We start from the raw sequence: 19,125 nt of genomic DNA, 5'->3' as shown, positions 1-19,125 counted from the left end.
ACATTCTTTCTGAGACGTATCCGAAGATGTCAGAACTGGAGGGTGCCTGGATGCTGCACAAAGCCATGAGTAAAAAGCAAGAGATTGAAGTTGACTTTTTTCTCCAAGCAAAGGAAATTTATTGAATCTTTTTGTTTGTTATAAAGTTGTCATGTTTGAAAAGTATGATCCTTCCAACAAGGGGCAGAAAATAAATATTTGTTTAATATTTGAACTTAACCCATTTGTGCCCAATTTTTTCTGAATGGTTTCATGCATATAATCCTGTTAATAGTGTCCTATGTGAACATGTTCTGCATTTATTTTCCCCAGGTTTTTTTTATTATATTTCTTGAAAATCATATTTGAATGTGCGGCAACTATATTTGCCGGTGGGCAAATATGTTGTATGCACCCCTTCAATGTAAAATATGAATAGGAGGAGAACATTTGGCATTTATCTCAAAATAACTGCTTTCAACAGATCAATCTTTATTCATAAACAAATTTATTATGTATAAAAGTCGAAAAACATTTGATGCAGACCCCCCCAAAAAAACGGCATCTAGCTTATAATCTCTTGAATATGAAAACACAACAAACAACAAATCCATTTGCCTTAACCATTGTGCGCTGTTCAGGGTCTTTTTGACCCACATTTCTGACTTTCATTCATGGGGATAACATGGATAATTTGACATGGTTAAGTGTTTTTAAAAGATTTTTGCCCATCTTTTGGAAAATGCAGTTCTAAAAGTAACAATTTATCACTTTAACCAGTAGATGGCTGCAGAGCACCACTATTTGCTATTTGCTTTTTGACTAACTGAAAGACATCTTTTCACAAGTTTTTCCAGTTGTACTCATATCTACATATAATGAAATCACAATTATAATAATAAAAGTTACTTTTTGTACTGAAAAAAAATCTGTTTTTCAGTAATATTATGATTAGAATCAAATGAATTTGATCAATGGACAAAATTCATCCTCAAAATCAGAAACAACACAGAACACACAGACAGAAATGAAGTGGCACACTTTAAATTTGTAGAATTATATGAAAAACAGATGTTTGAAATAAATGATAAACTCTAAAAACTCCAACTTTTCTCTTTGTAACATCCTGATCAGGTTTGATTCTAATCATAATGGAACATTATTGAAAAACTGATTTTTTTTTTCTTTCAGTACAAAAACTGCCAAACTTTGACAAAAAGTAAATTTTATAGTTATAATTGTGATTTCATTATATGTAGATATGAATCTAACTGGAAAAACTTGTGAAAAGATGTCTTTTAGTTTGAAACTTTTAGTACTTTTAGAGCTCTGCAGCCATCTACTGGTTAAAGTGATTTTTTTTTACTTTTAAAACAGCATTTTCCAAGATTTGGCCAAAAATCTTACACTAAACCATGTCAAATTATCCATGTTATCCCCATGAATGAAAGTTAGAAATGTGGGTATTTTATAAGGCAAATTTTTTATAAATTTTTTTTTTTTTTTGAGAATTTTTCTTTTCTTTTTTTGGACATTTTGTGGAGTAAAAATGTCCAAATGTAGAGTAAAAACATTAATAAACTGAGTAAAATTACATTTGTTTAAAATATATATGTTGTTACAAAATAACATTTTGTTGCCTGGGGTCTCTCAGACCCCAAACAGCCTGACTGTAAACCGCAAACGAACAGCGCACACACTGTAAAAAATTTCTAACCCTCCCAAATCAAAAATTTCAAGTGACCGATAACATTATTTTTCAATTGGCCCAAGTGAAATTCTGTAAATTATAAAATTAAATGTACAGATTTTCACTTGGGCCAATTGAAATTTACAGAATTTCACTTGGGCCAATTGAAAAATTTAGATGTTATCAGTCACTTGAAATTTTTGATTTGGGAGGGTTATAAATTTTTTAAAGTTGTGGAACATAGTGCAGAACAAAGTGCAGCCATAACAGGGCATTGTGTATCAAAAAGTTAAATGAAAATAAATAAATACAAATAAATAGAATGAAGAAAAAAATATATCTATATAGAGATGTCATTTAAAGGGTTAAGTTATGTTTATGCACTAAACAAGACCAATAAACTTGATTTATTAACCTATTAACACAGTATACCCCATTTTCCCATGATATATGTACTTCACAAGGCATTTGCCCACCGGCAACTATAGTTGCCGCTTGGACTTTTGACTAAGTATACAAAAAACTATAGATCTCTTGTAAGATTTGTTTTGTTTGGCTGATTCTAGAGACCTTCATGATTATGTAGATATATATGTCAACAAAAAATACTTATTAGTAACATGAAAATGACCTTTCTTTGGGAGGGTTTGCCTTCGCCCTGCTTCCTGGAAATAGGGGTAGGAAGTTGACAGCGTCATGTGACAGGGAGGAAGTGAATACCTTTTTTTTTTTTTCTTGAAATCCTTTATTTGGTTGTTTGCTTGCATTCCATTGAGAAATAAAACATGGACAACATCTAGAAAAATATTTACAAAAGGAAAATGACAACTATGTACTGCGGCAACTATAGTTGCCGGTGGGATCAGGTCAACGGAAACTCAACTTGTTGACACCTGAAGAGGAAGGATACACAGGGGCCAGCCTTGTGAAGAGCTGGGGAGGCAAGGGCTGTCTCTACATTATGCCCATTCAGAACACACTGGACATTTCTCCCCTACCCTTCACAGCTCTGGAGTTCCAGGCCATGCCGAAAGCCCGGTGTGTGTCATGCCAGGAGTATGTGCCTCTGCAGCTCCTCGGTCTCCATGTCAAGACATGTATCCAGTCTAAAGTCAAGATTGAGGTATGGCTTGCTGATTTGAAACTATAACATTGGTGTTCTTTCTCCTTATTTGATATACAGGTTGGTCATTGTGTCATTTCTTAAATTTCACAGCAACTATTGGATGGTGGGACCATGTTAGCAGTGTCCCTGTCAGCTTAACCCAAAATTGCTTCTGTTGTTTATATTGTTTTTTTGTAAGTCATCAAGTCTTGATATTTAATTTTATAGACCCACTGTGATGATGATATTATCAACTTGGATGACGACATTATCAACTTGGATGACGAAGTGGTAAGCTATCAATACAAATGAAGAGATCATACATAGCATTTCATATTATTGAGCCATACATTTATGATTTTATTTCAAATATATCTGATGTGAATGACCCAGAAATGTTTTACAGGCATCTGGTGATGTGCAGCCATCACATTTGGAGAGTAAGGTGAGCAAATTGCTTCTGTTTCTTCTTAAGATTTAGGTTTTAAGAATTAACCAGTGAAATGTTTTACATGATCTGTTCTCATCAAAGAGCATGTTTACATCTGACCTCTGAAAGAGTACATCTGCATTTTTAATGGATATTTAACACTGTTATTTTTTATTTTCATAGGTTGCTTGTCCATTGTGCAGTCAACTATTTACAAAAGACGACATCTATGTGCATGCAAGTGTCTGCGGGGAGAGGTAAAAGCTTTTATAAGTTTCTTCTTAGTATCTTACAAAGTTTGATGCATTTTGTATCCACTTGCTTAAAATGCTTAATCCCACTGTAGAGTCCCCTCATCGTCCCCCCTTTTATTAAAGAATTTGGACAGATGATGGATTAAGGTAACCTGTTTATGGAATTTTTTGTTATTGTTGATCTTTACAGCAACACAAATGAGGGAGATGCAGATATTAGTGAGGACACCGATGAGCACTTCGGCAGGTATGCTGTAGAATAATTTTTAATGGGATTGGATAATGATGCTTGCCTTGGTCTGTAGCACTGAATTCTCAACAATATTGTTTTGATATTGTTGTGTAGCGTATCAGACATCCTGATGTCACTTGAAAAGAAAGTTGACACATCCCGGTCATTCAACATCAATGTGACAAGAGAGGACCTGTTTCAAAGGGGGCTGAAACAGTGGGCCCCCCAAAGAATCTCCTCAGGGTCTCCTTCATTGGAGAAAATGGAATAGACCAAGGCGCTCTTCGTAAAGAGTTCCTTACCGGTATGTGTGCCCCACCAAGGTTGACTCACATGATGAAAAGCACATTTAAGAGATTATCAATGTGAATAATATCTTATACATATCTAATACATTTGACAAAAGCAGCTCTTTGTTCTTTACAGAAATGGTGTGTGAAATTGAAGCACGTTTTTTTGAAGGAGATGGGGAAAGGGGCAAAAACCCTAAATACAGTATCTGTGACTACCAGGACAACAGTTTCAAGTATGTGCCACAGTCTGTCATATAAAATATATGATTTTGTATTGTTTAATTAGGTAGTAAAAGTCCACTGCCATTTTGTTCAAAATAGCTTTTGTCTTTGTCACAAAAGGACTTGTGGGGAGATTTTTGCCACAAGTTTGGTGCAGGGGGGTCCTGCACCAAACTTCCTTACAAGATGGTGCTACCATTTCTTGTGCCATGGGGAGATGGACAAGGATGTTGGTGTACTCGAAGTCACTGATCAGGATATTAAAAATCTGATGACAGAGGTATTTAAACAGTGTAATGCATACATTTTTCCAAGTCAGGCATATAAAGTTATCAGACAATGTTTGTCTCTTTTTGCAAATATCAAGGTTGTGTCTCTACTTTCAGGTGGAAAATGCAGAAGGTGGAGAAAGGCTGATAGACTTATCAGATGCGATTGTGGCATGTGGCTACACTGGGCCAATAAATGTTGACCAAAAAAAGGCCATCACAGAGTAAGTTAACATAAACATAACACATAAATATTTGTCACAAAATGCTTTAGTGTTAACAATTTAACTCTGAATCAATACAGTATTATTTTCGGTTACACTTTATTTTAAGGTGTCATTGTTACAGTGTAATTATATATTTAAGTACAGAGTAATATTAAGTAACTACATGTACTTACTATAGGAATAGGGTAGGATTAGGATTTGGTTGAGGGTTAGTCGCATGTAATTATGCATCATTTACTGTTATTACTACGGTAAGTACATGTAACATATGTAACAAGGACACCGTAAAATAAAGTGTTACCTTATTTTCTTACTGTTTATTAGTGCCATCGCTTTGCATGCACTGGTGAGGCTGATCCCGATCTTGAACCAGCTGCGTGAGGGATTGAGGCTCTACGGATTAGATGAGGTGTTAGCACAGCACACCCAGATGTGCCAGCAGATCTTTGTCCCCGGCCACTTACAGGAAGTCAGTAACGTTGTGAATGCACAATTATTTTATTAGAACAGCCACTGTTAGAGACACTGATGACTTGCTCTTATGGCATATTCTGCATTTTTACTTTAAGCTGCCTTCAAATGTGTGTTCAAAGAGCTAAACGCTACAGGCCAAAATATAAAATGAATCTTTAATTTAAATCTGCAATCCTTACTGTTTTACCGTGTTTAAGCATTTGATTTGCTTCCTTATTTTAGGTGAATGTAGACTTCCTTCTGCTTGCGTTATCTCCTGATTTCAGTGAGGAAGGGTCTATGAGACGGCAGCGAGAGATGCGGATCATCAGTTTTCTGCAGGATTTCTTGCAAAAGTTGGAAGACAGAGGTAACGCACTGCTTAGCACCTTTTTCTATAATCCTTGTCCATCACTCTTACCATACTATCATACACTTGTTTTCCACCGGTTTCATTTTATTCTATTTTTATTAGTTACTCCCTCTTTAGGTTTATATTCGTATGTGTATTCTGTCAAACCCCCGCCATGTATATGACGAATGCATTTGTACTAACAGAAATGTTGGAAATTACTTATTTGTATTTGTCTCTGAGAAGAAGCAGACAGCCAAGAAGAGGGCAGCCCTGAAGGTCAAAGTCATGTGGCAGCTGTGCACGGAACAAATGGTGGGGGGAAGCGCCTGTCAGTCCGGAGCTTCCTTCAGTGGGTCACAGGTCAGGCACATGTTCCACTGATCGAATCCAAGAGAGAGGCATTCAAGATAACTGTTAATTTTGATCATGACTGCGACTCCCGCTATGGGGCTAATAGCCTTTGTTACCCCATTGTCAATGCTTGTGCTGTTGCCATTACATTTCCTACACGCCTTTAGCCACCTCCCAAGAGTTTGAAAACAACCTAACCGAGGCAATCTGTGGTGGTTACGAGTTCAGCAGACACTAAAGTAGCATTTTAAGGTCCTTGTTACTTGTTTTAGTTACTTGGTAACTTTGTTACCCTTTTTGTGCTTTGTTTCTATTTTCTACTGTGTACAAACAAGTGTACAACAAAGTTGTTCTATTGTTAAAAAGAATAAATCTAAAGATTTAACTGTGGTTGTTGTTACCTCTTTTTGTGCTTTGTTTCTATTTTCTACTGTGTACAACAAAGTTGTTCTATTGTTAAAAAGAATAAATCTAAAGATTTAACTGTGGTTGCTGTATATTTTATTTACATCACTTTCTGATCACAAAAACAAACATTAAACACCTGACAAAGCCTGAAGCACATATTCATGACATAGGAGGTAAAGGTCTCTAGTGTCAGTGTCTCCATTTTCTTCAATCAGCACCTGAAGCTCTACTAGCTGCTGTTCATTCAGTGGACACTCAAATTCAGGGACTACTATCACACCATCCACATGTTCTCCATAGTCAGCTGCAACATCCCAGTCAATGTCCGGCTCTTCAATATCCTGACAGTTGAACAAGACAGAAAAATACCGCTATCATTAGTCATCCCATGTTTACAGCATCTAATGTAATCTGTTCATCCCAATTGTTTGGCTTTTCAACATTAGCTGAAGATAAACATTTAGGGTTTGTATAACTATGCAACAAATTGATTTGATCAGGTGCTTAAATATTCATATTGGTGTTAAACAGTACAAGTGTACCTAATGAAGAGGTTACTGAGTGCATATGAACTGTATTACCAACATTTGCATCATTTGTTTCACCAGCTGAAGATGTGTTACACTGCTTAGAGCCTGGTGGGCCATTTCAAGGTTACATTAACAGCTTATTTTGGATATAAAATTTACTGTAGCAACTTAGTTGTTTTAAAAGGAAAAAAAAAGAACCTCAAGATTCTCTGGCTGGTCAATCGGTCGAAGCATCATTCCTGAGTGCCAAATCTACTCAGGAGTTTTATTCCCTTCTGTTCTCAGTGGGTGGTTGTTCCAACCTTCCACAAAAGCCTCCAGGTCTGCCTTCAGTTTAGGAAGGAATGTCAGGTGGACTGTCAAAAGATCTTCTATAAAGGGACAGGGTAGGAGTATGTTACTTTTCACAGGTGAGCTTTGAAAACATAACATTAATCATTGAATTGCCTTTCGTAAATACATCTCATTGATTTATGTATTTTTCCCCAGTATTTAACCATTTCTAAAATTCCACAATGATTTACAATGATATACGACTAGCCATTAATGTTTATTAAAGTGCTCCAGACATCTGTTAACCAATCCAATTGTGTTGAAATTGACCAATTATAAGGACGCCTGCGCCTTCCTTGTTTTCCACCTCAAGTCATGATTATTATTATACCAGGCAAGTTTTTAAGAACAGTTATTTACAATAACGACCTGGCAGGGGACAAAGACCTCCTGTATGGAATGGATACTAGGATTAAATAAAATCAACAACAGAAGATGAAGGACAACAACAAACCTTACAAACCATGCACAAATCAAATAATAATAGAACACAGACACAGGAAACATTTAACTGACCAAGACGTACAACAATCTACAGAAAGTAGATGATAAATAGCACAATATGATGAGACAAACCCTTACCTCTGGAGGACACATCAAGAAGGTGATCCATCTCTGTGGAGTGCGTTGTAATATTTTGATATCACACATGTTCTGACATCCCGCCACAAACGTTCAATCCTACGGATTTAGAAATTATTATTTTAACAATCAAGGACATGATAAAATGTTAGTATGTTATGATTTTACACACAAAAGACCTCTTTATTAGCTTGGTAAAAGCATCCAAAATACACAAAAGAAAAACCTTTGATTATGGACGCTTTTTCCTGACATGAAGCTTCCTCGATCAGTTCCACGGACAGTGAACATATATCGGGCTATTTCAACATTCTCCACTCCCTGATCACTTCTCACCCTGAAGTGCACACACAGATGACCAGTGTGTTAAAATCTGTCAGTGATGTACAATACACAGAAATAAAGTGCTACATTGTGTCAGAATAAACGTGTTCAGCGTGGAGGGGTAAGGCTATGACTGGGAGAGTATAAGGAAGTAGAGTGTTGTGAGGAAACATTTAAAATTATAATCCTTGAGAACCCTGAGTTTACAGTAAATTCTTTCTTAAAATATAACATCCATCATGTTTGTGTCTGTACCTTGAAGCCTGTAAAAACTTACCTTGAGGGTATTCCATGCCTCTCTGTAGCTTTTTTGAAGGCAGTGAATGCGGTTGATGCACGATTGTTTGTTGCAGCATTCAAGCACATCACCTGTGTTATGAGACATTTTCATAAATGTACATTTACTATTTTTCAATATCTTACATGTACAATTGGATTACACTCTGGTCCCTTCATGCCTCAGGGAATCTGATATTTTAACACACCTTAATGACTCTTACTACCATGCGGCACCCTATATAATAACTTTTCTCCCACGTCAACAGGGTAGTATTTCAGCCATCTGAATGCAACATGTAATTATTTGGTGTACATCATAGCAAATTTGCTTACACAGAAGGCCAACACATGAAAAGACCCAATGAAATGAAATCTTACCTTCCTGGAGTAGCCGTCCACTGCACCAAAAAGTACAATGTTGTACCTGATGGGAACAAAATAAAGACCTACATTACCAGTTTCAACCTGGATTTTTATTGTAGAAATGTCATGGCAACATACTTATGCTTTGAGATCTATCAGTGTCTGCATCATTATATTTAACAAAATAAATAAATAATGAATAATCTGTACTGTACAGTACTGACCTGATAAGTTTGTGGTTAGTGTCGACATGCCACAGTGAAAGGGGCCCCCTGACAGAGTAAGTTCTTCGCACAATGCAGCCCAGTCCAGTCAGTCTAGAAAGAATCCCAAGAGAGTCCACTCGATGCATTGATGCAGTAACTCTCCTCCACTGGACGTGGATTCCCATGGACTTTAGCCTCCCTTTGACCATCCGATAGCCTGCTGTGGGCATTTCATTTTTGATGCGTTGGACTGCATTATCAAGCTCCTGCCTCCTGGTCAGTAGCATTGCTGTAGTTCTGTCTGGCAGAGAGACCAAACTCCCTCATCCGTCTGTTGACTGTACTGGCTGAAACGCACAGTAACTTTGCGATGCAATCCACAGACAGATTTATCTCCAAAAGCTCAACAAGTCTCTCCTTCTCTAAATTGTACCTGGGACGCCCCATCTCTCCAGCTACAGTTTCAACAGTACTGCTGGTAACTTCAGCATTTTCAATGTGGTCCATGACCAGATGGAGGAAATCTCTTAAGGCCTGTACAATATCTGGGGGGACATTTACATGCCTTGACAGTGCTTCCCAGAGGTACAGCTCCTGCCGACATGCAAACTGTAAGAAGTCCAAGTCAAGAGGCGTTCTTGAAAGCGCTGACTCTAATTTAATGATCAGCCTGGAAGTAATCTCACGTCTGACTATGTCCTGTTGAAGTGGAAAACAACATGAAATTAACACTGTACAATATCTCGGGGGACATTTACATGCCTTGACAGTGCTTCCCAGAGGTACAGGCTCCTGCCGACATGCAAACTGTAAGAAGTCCAAGTCAAGAGGCGTTCTTGAAAGCGCTGTATGTTATAGTAACATACATGGTCACTAGTTCAACTAAAACACTTGCCATGAAAAGTTTGGGAACCACTGGCCATACTTTACGTTTTGTTTTACACATGCAGCACTGACTAAAACGCTAGTTTGCTGAGAGACACCTAACGTTAACTTAGGTAAAGTTGGTTTTATATTCGCACATTCACACTTTTTTGCTTAAAAACTGTCTCAATAACAAGCGCAATAAAGCACATTTTTGCAAAATAAAAGCAGCTACATGATCTTTAGGACAAAGATGGTGAACTACAACACTCCACAATCGATCAAAATGGGCAAATATTGTTTTAATGGCATACATGTTCACTGAACATTCAATGTGTGTGTTAAAGAAGATTAGGGACCGTCTAAAAAGTTCTATTCTTTTTCCATTGTGTGCAAACAGACAACTACATTTTTGCAAAGTACAGATGTACCAGCAAATCTCTCTCACATTATGTGTTCTAATGCTATTGATTGTACTTTAGCAACAATAAAAAGTGCATTATAATGATTGTATTTAGGAAACCTGCCTCACTGTACATAATGTACATAAATATTTTTAGAATAAAATTACATTAATTCACCAAAGGGATTTTTTTACTATCCGAAGGTTGCAGCATGTTCCTAGTGACCACACTGACTTACTACAGGTGAGATTTTGACAAAAAGTCCCTTACTGTACGTACAGTTGACAAATATGTTTTTTAAAAAATTACTGTAATTCACCCTAAGTATTTTTTCGTGTTCCAAAGGCTGTAGTGTTTTCCTACAGACCAGACTGACTTACTACAGGTGGAATTTTGACAATACCTCCCTTACTGTACAATTATCAAACATGTTTATGTACTGAGCATATTATTACATATGTTTATTACATATGTTTATGAAATAAACTGTAAATCACCTATAGTGTTTTTTTTTTATATATCCCAAAGGTTGTAGTACTTTCCTAGTGACCACACTGACTTACTACAGGTGAGATTTTGACAAAAAGTCCCTTACTGTACATACAGTTGACAAATATGTTTTTTAAACAATTACTGTAATTCACCCTAAGTATTTTTTCGTGTTCCAAAGGCTGTAGTGCTTTCCTACAGACCAGACTGACTTACTACAGGTGGAATTTTGACAATACCTCCCTTACTGTACAATTATCAAACATGTTTATGTACTGAGCATATTATTACATATGTTTATAACATATGTTTATGAAATAAACTGTAAATCACCTATAGTGTTTTTTTTTTATATCCCAAAGGTTGTAGTACTTTCCTAGTGAAAGCACTGACTTACCACAGGTGAAATTTTGACAAAAAGTCCCTTACTGTACGTACAGTTGACAAATATGTTTTTAAAAAAATTACTGTAATTCACCCTAAGTATTTTTTCGTGTTCCAAAGGGTGTAGTGCTTTCCTAGTTACCACACTGACTTACTACAGGTGAAATTTTGACAATACCTCCCTTACTGTACAATTATCAAATATGTTTATGTAATGAGCATATTATTACATATGTTTATTACATATGTTTATGAAATAAACTGTAAATCACCTATAGTGTTTTTTTATATATATATCCCAAAGGTTGTAGTACTTTCCTAATGACCAGACTGACTTACTACAGGTGAATTTTGACTATAACTCCCTTACTGTACGTACAATAATCAAATATGTTTATAAAAAAATTACTGTTATTCCCCTAAAGTATTTTTTCATGTCCCAAAGGCTGTAGTGCTTTCCTAGTGACCACACTGTTACTACAGGTGAAATTTTGACAATACCTCCCTTACTGTACAATTATCAAATATGTTTATGTAATGAGCATATTATTACATATGTTTATTACATATGTTTATGAAATAAACTGTAAATCACCTATAGTGTTTTTTTTATATATATCCCAAAGGTTGTAGTACTTTCCTAATGACCAGACTGACTTACTACAGGTGAAATTTTGACTATAACTCCCTTACTGTACGTACAATAATCAAATATGTTTATAAAAAAATTACTGTTATTCCCCTAAAGTATTTTTTAATGTCCCAAAGGCTGTAGTGCTTTCCTAGTGACCACACTGTTACTACAGGTGAAATTTTGACAATACCTAATAATACTGTTTTACATAATAATATAATACTGTAATTTTTTTTTTGTTTGTTTAAGGTTGTAGTACATTAATAGGGGCTACATTATTATTAACAGTAGTGACTGAACCTGTACGCATTGGTGCAGCAAATCTGACAGATAATGAACAGCAAGATCATGGAGGCATTCAAGATACTGTACAGTGCACTGTTTTATTTCTATTATCTTTCTAATTGTTCATGGAATACCACTGGGATTATACATAAAAGTTGTAATTAATTCCTTGTGGTTAGAGTAATATTTCAATTTCACCTCTTCAAAATTTTGCTGTTGTTGATCCTCTCTTGGTTTAAGTTGTTCTTATATTATCATAAACCCTTTAACTGATTGTTTTGTCAAGTACTTTTTACTTTACTATATTTTCGTTTAGTGAAGTGACGTAAAAGTTTAAGTAAAACAAATGTGTGTGTTTGAATACAATTTTTTCAAATGTTTTCAGTCAGGACTACTTTGGGTAAACAAAAATATTTAAGCAATTGAACATGTTATTTAATATTTATTCATTGCATTATGTAATTGGTTAACACACATAACTATAACTGTTAGTGGTTTGTTACATAATTAATCCTTGTCATGTTTACCAATGTGAACAGTGCCAAAGATGGTACCCAGTGTATGCTGCATTGGACTATCACCAGACAAGCTACCTGGAAAAGATGCCCAATGGTTGTGCTCACTGTGTACCTTAAACAGTGGAACATCATTAAAGAATATCTGCTGAAACTTCTGCTTTATTGTCCTTGTTGCAATATGGATTACCACTGTATATCTGTATTTTGGGACTTACAGTTAAAGACCCAAGGACCAGATAGGATTTATTAAGACCAGGCGTTAGAAGTGCAGTCAATTTAAGACAAGAGTCAGAATTATAATAAATTAAAGGAAATTTTACTGAAGATAGTTTGCAGTTTCATCAGGCAGAAGTCAGCTTCAAGAATCACAAGGAGTGATTACTCCAGTGATCAAAAGTAGGCCGCTTCCCCTTACATTTACAAAAATCACAGCAATTATACCCTTCACCAGGTCTAAGCTTTGTCATTGCTTCAGGTTGAATGATTCTGATTGGCTAATAAATAATCACACATTTTCTACACATAGATAGACTGAAGCATATCTCCATCAATTATGCGGCTGACATTCGGACCCTGAATTTAGGCACGTCGTGACCTTCCACACTTGTAGTGATTGTAATGAATAGTAATTGGACCAATTTTTGAGTCTGTAGAACCAACTCTATAGCGCCACCACCAGTTCAAAAATTCCACATTAAAAGGGTTATAGCTTTTGAACCCTTTGATGTAGATGTGAATGTAAATAGATGTCAAATGAAACTTAGTACACCTGATTCCACTCATTATGGTGATCACAATCAATATCTTACATTAAGACTCTGCCCATTACAGTAGTGGCCATTTTGAAAAGTACAGTGTTAAATTTTCTGTGCTGCTACTCATTCAAAATTTGTTAAATTTTTACGAAAATTGGCTCAGATGATCTTTGGACTGAGCCACACAGAAGTGACTGAACAGATTTTTGATTTTTGCTACCGTTCCCGATATATTTTTCTCCAAATTTGACCTGTATTTGTTGCCTTGTGGTAGTTAGCTTAGCATGCTAATTGGTTAGCATGAACCATGAACCATTCCAGTTGTGGGTTTGAATGCTGTGTGGCACATTCCCAGATCACAAGAGGTATTGTGGCCTTAAGTGGTGGAAAAGTTGCTTCTGTTCCAGACATGGTGCCTATATGTGAACGAACTCGATAAATACAACATGCAGCAAATTTATACAAAAATTATTCATTTTGAATTGCTTCTCACTTGAACTATTGCACCTTCTTCATCTTGCCAAAAACACAACTTCCCAGCGGCGCAATGATATGAGTGACAGGTATCTGACCCAGAGATAATGGGTTCGAGCCCCACGTGGCATGATTTTAAAAAATTGTGTGTAATGTTGTGTCATGTCGATTCCTTTATTATTCAACGTTGTACTAATCTTTCTTCCTCTTGGATTAATGTATGTCTTGTTCATTCTATGTTCATTCTCATCTGAACTTTGTTCATTTTGAGTTAATTTTCACCTATACTTCTAAACCAGCTCTTTTTTCTTCAATTTCTGCTGTTTTTACTATTCCTGCTCTTGCTGCTGCTTCAGGGGCTTGGCCCCGTATCGCTGCTTGCAGCTATATTTCCACTTGTTCCTTAACCTGTAACCAAGAATACTAACACACACAGACACAGTTTCTTCAAGATTGGATTTGGTGAGGAGGAGAGTCTTCTCAAAACGTTAAGATAACATGTTCTTTCTCTCAAGGAGAGGATACTTTAAATCTAACTGTGTTAAAGTAAAGACTTTAACTAAGAAATGGTATCTCAACTATAGGTTTCAATGACTCCTGAGACCATTGCTATCAGGGTAGCCTAGAAAAGCAGATGGATGTAGTGACACCTGTTAAAGAAGTCCATATTTCATCTCTGGAAGCCAGGCTAAATGAGCAAGCACTGTTACTGCATTCCTGGCATGGGTCAGACCCTTACGTTACACCTCAGATATCAAATACAGACATTTAAAGGATACATGAAATAACATTTTCGATAATCACACTGGTAATTTCTATAACAAAGTAAAATCTCATAAGCCTAGAGAAGTCATTCAACTCATTTGATATATAGAAGGAAAACTATTGATTAATACCTTGATTATAATCACTCATTAGATATACACTGAAGCAGCAGTGCGTTCCAGAATCCACTTCTTCAGGAGTTCATAACAAAAACTTAACTTGAATCATTACAATAAGGGTGTTGCTTATTTATAACGTTGAAAATATGATTAACCTAAAATATCTGCATTTTTTTAATCAGTGAAAGAATTGTGTTGTACAAGGAACAGCAGTTCTAATACATACTTTTACCTAATACATTTATCAAAATTAATTGAGTAGAGTGATCACTAGGAACATACTATAACCATTGGAACATGAAAAAAGGAGAAATTACTGTATTTTTTTAATAATAATATGTTTGTACTATACTTACAATGTCACCTGTAGTAAGTCAGTCTGGTCACCAGGAAAGCACTACAGCTTTTGGAACAGGAAAAAATACTTTAGGTGAATTACAGTAATTTTTTCTTAAACTTATTTGTTTATTGTACGTACAGTAAAGGAGGTATTGTCAAAATTTCACCTGTAGTTAGTCAGTCTGGTCAATAGGAAAGCACTACAGCCTTTGGAACATGAAAAAAATCCCTTTGGTGAATTACTGTAACCTTTACATAAAACATATTTACGTACTGTATGTAGAGTAGCCTACACAAAAGTACACTAAAGCAGTCTAGGTGAATACGCAGCAAATATCAAACCTGAAACTACTTTATTTTTTATTTTTTTTACTTGACTATGTTCATGGTGCTGTCCACGTATGTGGAACTGAGGTCCTACATGATCAAGTCTGCAACTTGGGTAAAGTTGGTTTTATATTTGCATATTTGCGGAGTTCCGCGTTCAATATCTCGTGAGCTGAATATTGTTACTACACAAATAACATTGTTTTAATATTTAAATCTTTCTCAAAATGAGCTTTCCTTCGGGTTTGCACTTTGCAGATGGTCCCTTCTTGGCAGCCTGCGCATAGAGATCAATGTATTTTGTCCAGTGCGAAGGAAAGATCGTTTTGAGGAAAATTATGTTGTAGCTTCTGGTGTTTTATCTGTAGTTATATGTGATAGGTGTTTTCTGTAGCAACAACGTTTAGTTCACGAGTTATTGAACGCGGAATTCCGCGAATGTGCGAATATAAAACCAAGCCCCACGTTAGCCCCTGCTGAGTTTGCTAGCTCCCTAGCCTAAAACTTGCTAGTTAAGGTTGATTAGCTTATGTCAGCTACTTACATGTTCCAAACAAATTTCAGATTAAATTGCTACATTGTCAAACACACAGCCCCCATATCAATATACTTTAGCCTACGTCTACATCTTCAGGTGTCGCCGCCATTCCGTCCACTGTGCAGTGTTAAAGGTACAATATGCAAGAATTTTGCATTAAAATATCCCATAATCTCAAGGCCAGTGTTATATATTTTGTTAAGTTGATTACTTACAATATCCCAAATGTTTCCAACTATTTTTAAATCGTGAGAAAATTGCGATTTTAACCAAGGAAACGGGGCGTTAGAGCAGGGGGGAGCTGGGACCCTTCGCCGAGCCCCGCCCCCCTTAGTTACTGTTGCTACGTCCGACAAACAAATGGTCAACCTCGACCAGCGCGACAGATTGCCATGACGGGAAGAGGTATCCCGTGCGTGTCACCATTTTATATAATATTATATCATTGACAAAAGTAACGTTACGTGGTGCATTTTCTTCCAAAAATTCCAAAATTTTCTTTCTCAAATTCATGCTTCAAGTTGACAACGCACAATAAACGAAATCACACAATAACTGTTTAACCAGACATAGCCTTAATTTGTATCTAAATAACTTTCATTGCTTGTCTTTCATAATGCACTTACCATAATATTTATTAGGGGGACAACAGATCACAAAACTCGCGGTTGAGACCATAATATTTATTAGTGGGGCAACGGATCATAAAACTCGTGGTTCAGACAATATTATGTTTTTTGAGTAACAGATATGATAGTTTTTCAGATCAGAAAAACAAAACAAAAAAAACTTTAAGTAGCCATCGACACCACAGCCAGCAGACGTATTTATGCTTCGTAATGTTCGACACATTTAACTGGGAGTGGGGCCGTCCACACTGTTTTATCCATTGTAGGCACCGCTCACGTTGTGTTTTCGGCTTTGGGAATGGAAAGAACACAACTCCTCCAGACAATCTCTCGGGGTATCTAGTGTCCGATTTACAAACGCCGTGGGCGCACGCTTCACCATCTTGCTAATGTTTGTCGGACCTGCTCAGTGCTCACATAGTAACGGTTGCTATGATGTGTGATTGGACAATGGCCGTTTTGGGGGAGGGGCCGGCGAAAGGTCAATTGCGTCATATCCGCGTTAGGGCTCTTACATAGTCAACGCATCGATACGCGTACGCGCCTGCAAGGCTACGCGTCGCTACGCTTCGGCCGCCATTATGCGTCTAATGTGTCATCCCAGTTTTTGATACGCGACGCACCGTTGCATGCAATACTACGCGTTGTTGGTGGGAGCGATACTGCAAGTATTGTACATTATTTCATATTACAGAAGAAGACGGTTTGAATACAATGGCGGGCGAAGAGGAAAAACTATGCGAGCTTGTGCGAATACGTCCGCATTTGTATGATAGTTCGTCTCAGTTACATGCAAATAAAATAGCGTTGGACAATGCCTGGAGGGAGATTGCAACCGCAATGGGAAAAAGTGTTGATAGAGTGAAAGCGGACTAGAAAAGTGCCCGTGACAAATTCACACGGGCGCACAAGAAGTGGAAGGTGGCATGCAGAAGTGGTGCGGGGCAGCTCAGTTTCGGCTACCCCAAAATACTGACAGTTCTAAGCTGGTTGAACGAGTTCGTGAAGCATAGAATTACCGAGTCAAATTTTTCGGTAGGCAAGAATAATCAACGTCATGTGTGTGTGAAGTCACAGAGAGAGAGAGATAGAGAGAGAGATTATTGTCCGATGTATAACAATATCATATAATAACAATATCAGTGGTGTTGATGAGTGTAGTCTACATATTGTGAATAGATAATAGTGTGATTTCTGAATGTTAAAAGTTGAATTTTGTGAATAAACTCTTTTGAGACTTGGATAAACTCTAGGCCTGCTTCTGAAATCTCAGTGGTGGATAAACTGTTGAGGTTACTTGTTTAGCCTCCACTACAACCCTGATTGTAGCATTAAGCACTTTTGCGAATAGGGCCTACTGAGAATAGTAGGCTGACTTGGTCAGGACGTTTGAAACAAATGTAGGCCTACATTTTCTTTCTGTGTAGGCAGGTGAGGGAGATGATGAGTGCGCCAACGATGATGAGGAAAGTATTACGCAGGGAGATCAGGCACCTCCCCCCGACCCCGTCTCATCCCTACCCCAGATTCCATCTCACCGCCCCACCACCCCGACACTAGTGGCTACGACAGTTTCTGCAGTTACCCCACCATCTCATCCCCCTAGTACCACCCCCGTCAGCCTCCCGTGGTGGTAAAAGGAAGCGTAAAAGCGTCAGGCCGATGGATCCGTTTGAAACTACCCTCCTCGATAGGCTGCAGGAAATACGGCAGGAGAAAGAGAGAGAGAGAGAGAGAGAGAGAGAGAGAGAGAGGTGGGGGGGAGCGACATACACACCACTTTTTGTAATTACCTGTGCCATTTTCTACAAAATCTCCCACAGGAACAGAGCGCTATTTTGATGCGCGACATCAAGCAGCTCATGCGGCAATATGAGCCCTTTTAATTTGTCTCCCGATATTGTAGGCGTCATTTGTTATTGACATTTGTTATGTCATGTTCTTTGAGAAACATGTTGATTTGTCTCCCGACATTGTAGTCGACAAGCGAAATGCTACTGGCGTTATTTGTTACTGACATTTGACAGTGTTCTGTGCGTTCACAAAGTTCATAGCATTCATATGAAAATGAATTATTCACTGTCACAATTTCAATGTTGCCTGGGCTGTTCAGCAGGCCTATTTGTATGTGTATGGTGGAGGTCAATTACGTGCTTGATATGTGGTGATGCGATCCACCATGATAAGGATTAGGGGCGGGTTCAGTATGCGTGGCGGATATAAAAGGGATGAGAATGGCGTCTAGGGGAGCGCGTCATTCTGGGTTCTGGACGTGACGTCATTTGGGCGCGCAGCGTTTAGGATTGGGAGGTAAGAATTACTGGTAGCTGCTTAACTTTTAATGTGCGTTGGGAAGGATAAGTTAAGACCCATTTAATTTACAGTGCGACTGCGGAGTATCGGAGATGCGTCGCTTAACGCCCGTCGTGGCGAACCGGTAATTTGCACTCTACAGAGTACACTGGGTGGTGCGAGTCACCAACAATCGGTAAGTCATACCTATTTGAATGTCCGGTTAATGAGATCATAAACTCAATTTACAAACGTTGTGCGTTGTATTTTTTTGATAGTGATACGAGGAAGGTGTTGCAGCAGGCTTGGTGGGAGTAGCTGGGCTTAGTGATGACCGAATGGATTGCGTTTCCCCTTGCCAGAAACTCCTCGACCATTTCTCAGTGACTATTACTGGAACAGCGCATTTGTTGTGATCATCTGA

The 19,125-nt window shown here is 37.5% G+C and overlaps 2 protein-coding genes across 3 annotated transcripts; one reads left to right on the top strand and one right to left on the bottom strand.

The window, feature by feature from the left end:
• Positions 1 to 4,152: 4,152 nt before the first annotated feature.
• Positions 4,153 to 5,206, top strand: LOC311276381 (uncharacterized protein; the record flags this gene model as incomplete). The annotated part of the gene is made up of 4 exons (XM_084386017.1): positions 4,153 to 4,216; positions 4,326 to 4,485; positions 4,592 to 4,698; positions 5,026 to 5,206. The coding sequence occupies exons 2-4, from the start codon at positions 4,423 to 4,425 to the stop codon at positions 5,204 to 5,206; spliced, it is 351 nt and encodes a 116-aa protein (XP_084242143.1). The 5' UTR covers positions 4,153 to 4,216; positions 4,326 to 4,422.
• A 1,139-nt stretch (positions 5,207 to 6,345) lies between these two features.
• Positions 6,346 to 15,879, bottom strand: LOC311276102 (uncharacterized protein). Of its 2 annotated transcripts, XM_084385607.1 has the most exons (8): positions 14,933 to 15,879; positions 8,904 to 9,584; positions 8,695 to 8,740; positions 8,315 to 8,406; positions 7,940 to 8,050; positions 7,714 to 7,812; positions 6,997 to 7,169; positions 6,346 to 6,609 (listed from the first exon to the last, which is right to left on the bottom strand). In XM_084385607.1, exons 2-6 carry the CDS (start codon positions 9,170 to 9,172, stop codon positions 7,728 to 7,730), a joined length of 603 nt encoding a protein of 200 aa, XP_084241733.1. In that variant the 5' UTR covers positions 9,173 to 9,584; positions 14,933 to 15,879; the 3' UTR covers positions 6,346 to 6,609; positions 6,997 to 7,169; positions 7,714 to 7,727. The 2 variants fall into 2 exon arrangements, with proteins under 2 accessions (XP_084241733.1, XP_084241732.1); XM_084385606.1 differs by lacking the exon at positions 14,933 to 15,879 and having other exon boundaries at positions 8,904 to 10,352.
• Positions 15,880 to 19,125: the final 3,246 nt, after the last annotated feature.

Source organism: Rutilus rutilus (assembly GCF_951802725.1).
Source record: "Rutilus rutilus genome assembly, chromosome: 17".
In the NCBI taxonomy this organism is placed as follows: Eukaryota; Metazoa; Chordata; class Actinopteri; order Cypriniformes; family Leuciscidae; genus Rutilus; species Rutilus rutilus.
Note: the sequence above shows the minus strand (reverse complement) of the source record. Positions and strands in the feature narration are given on the sequence as shown.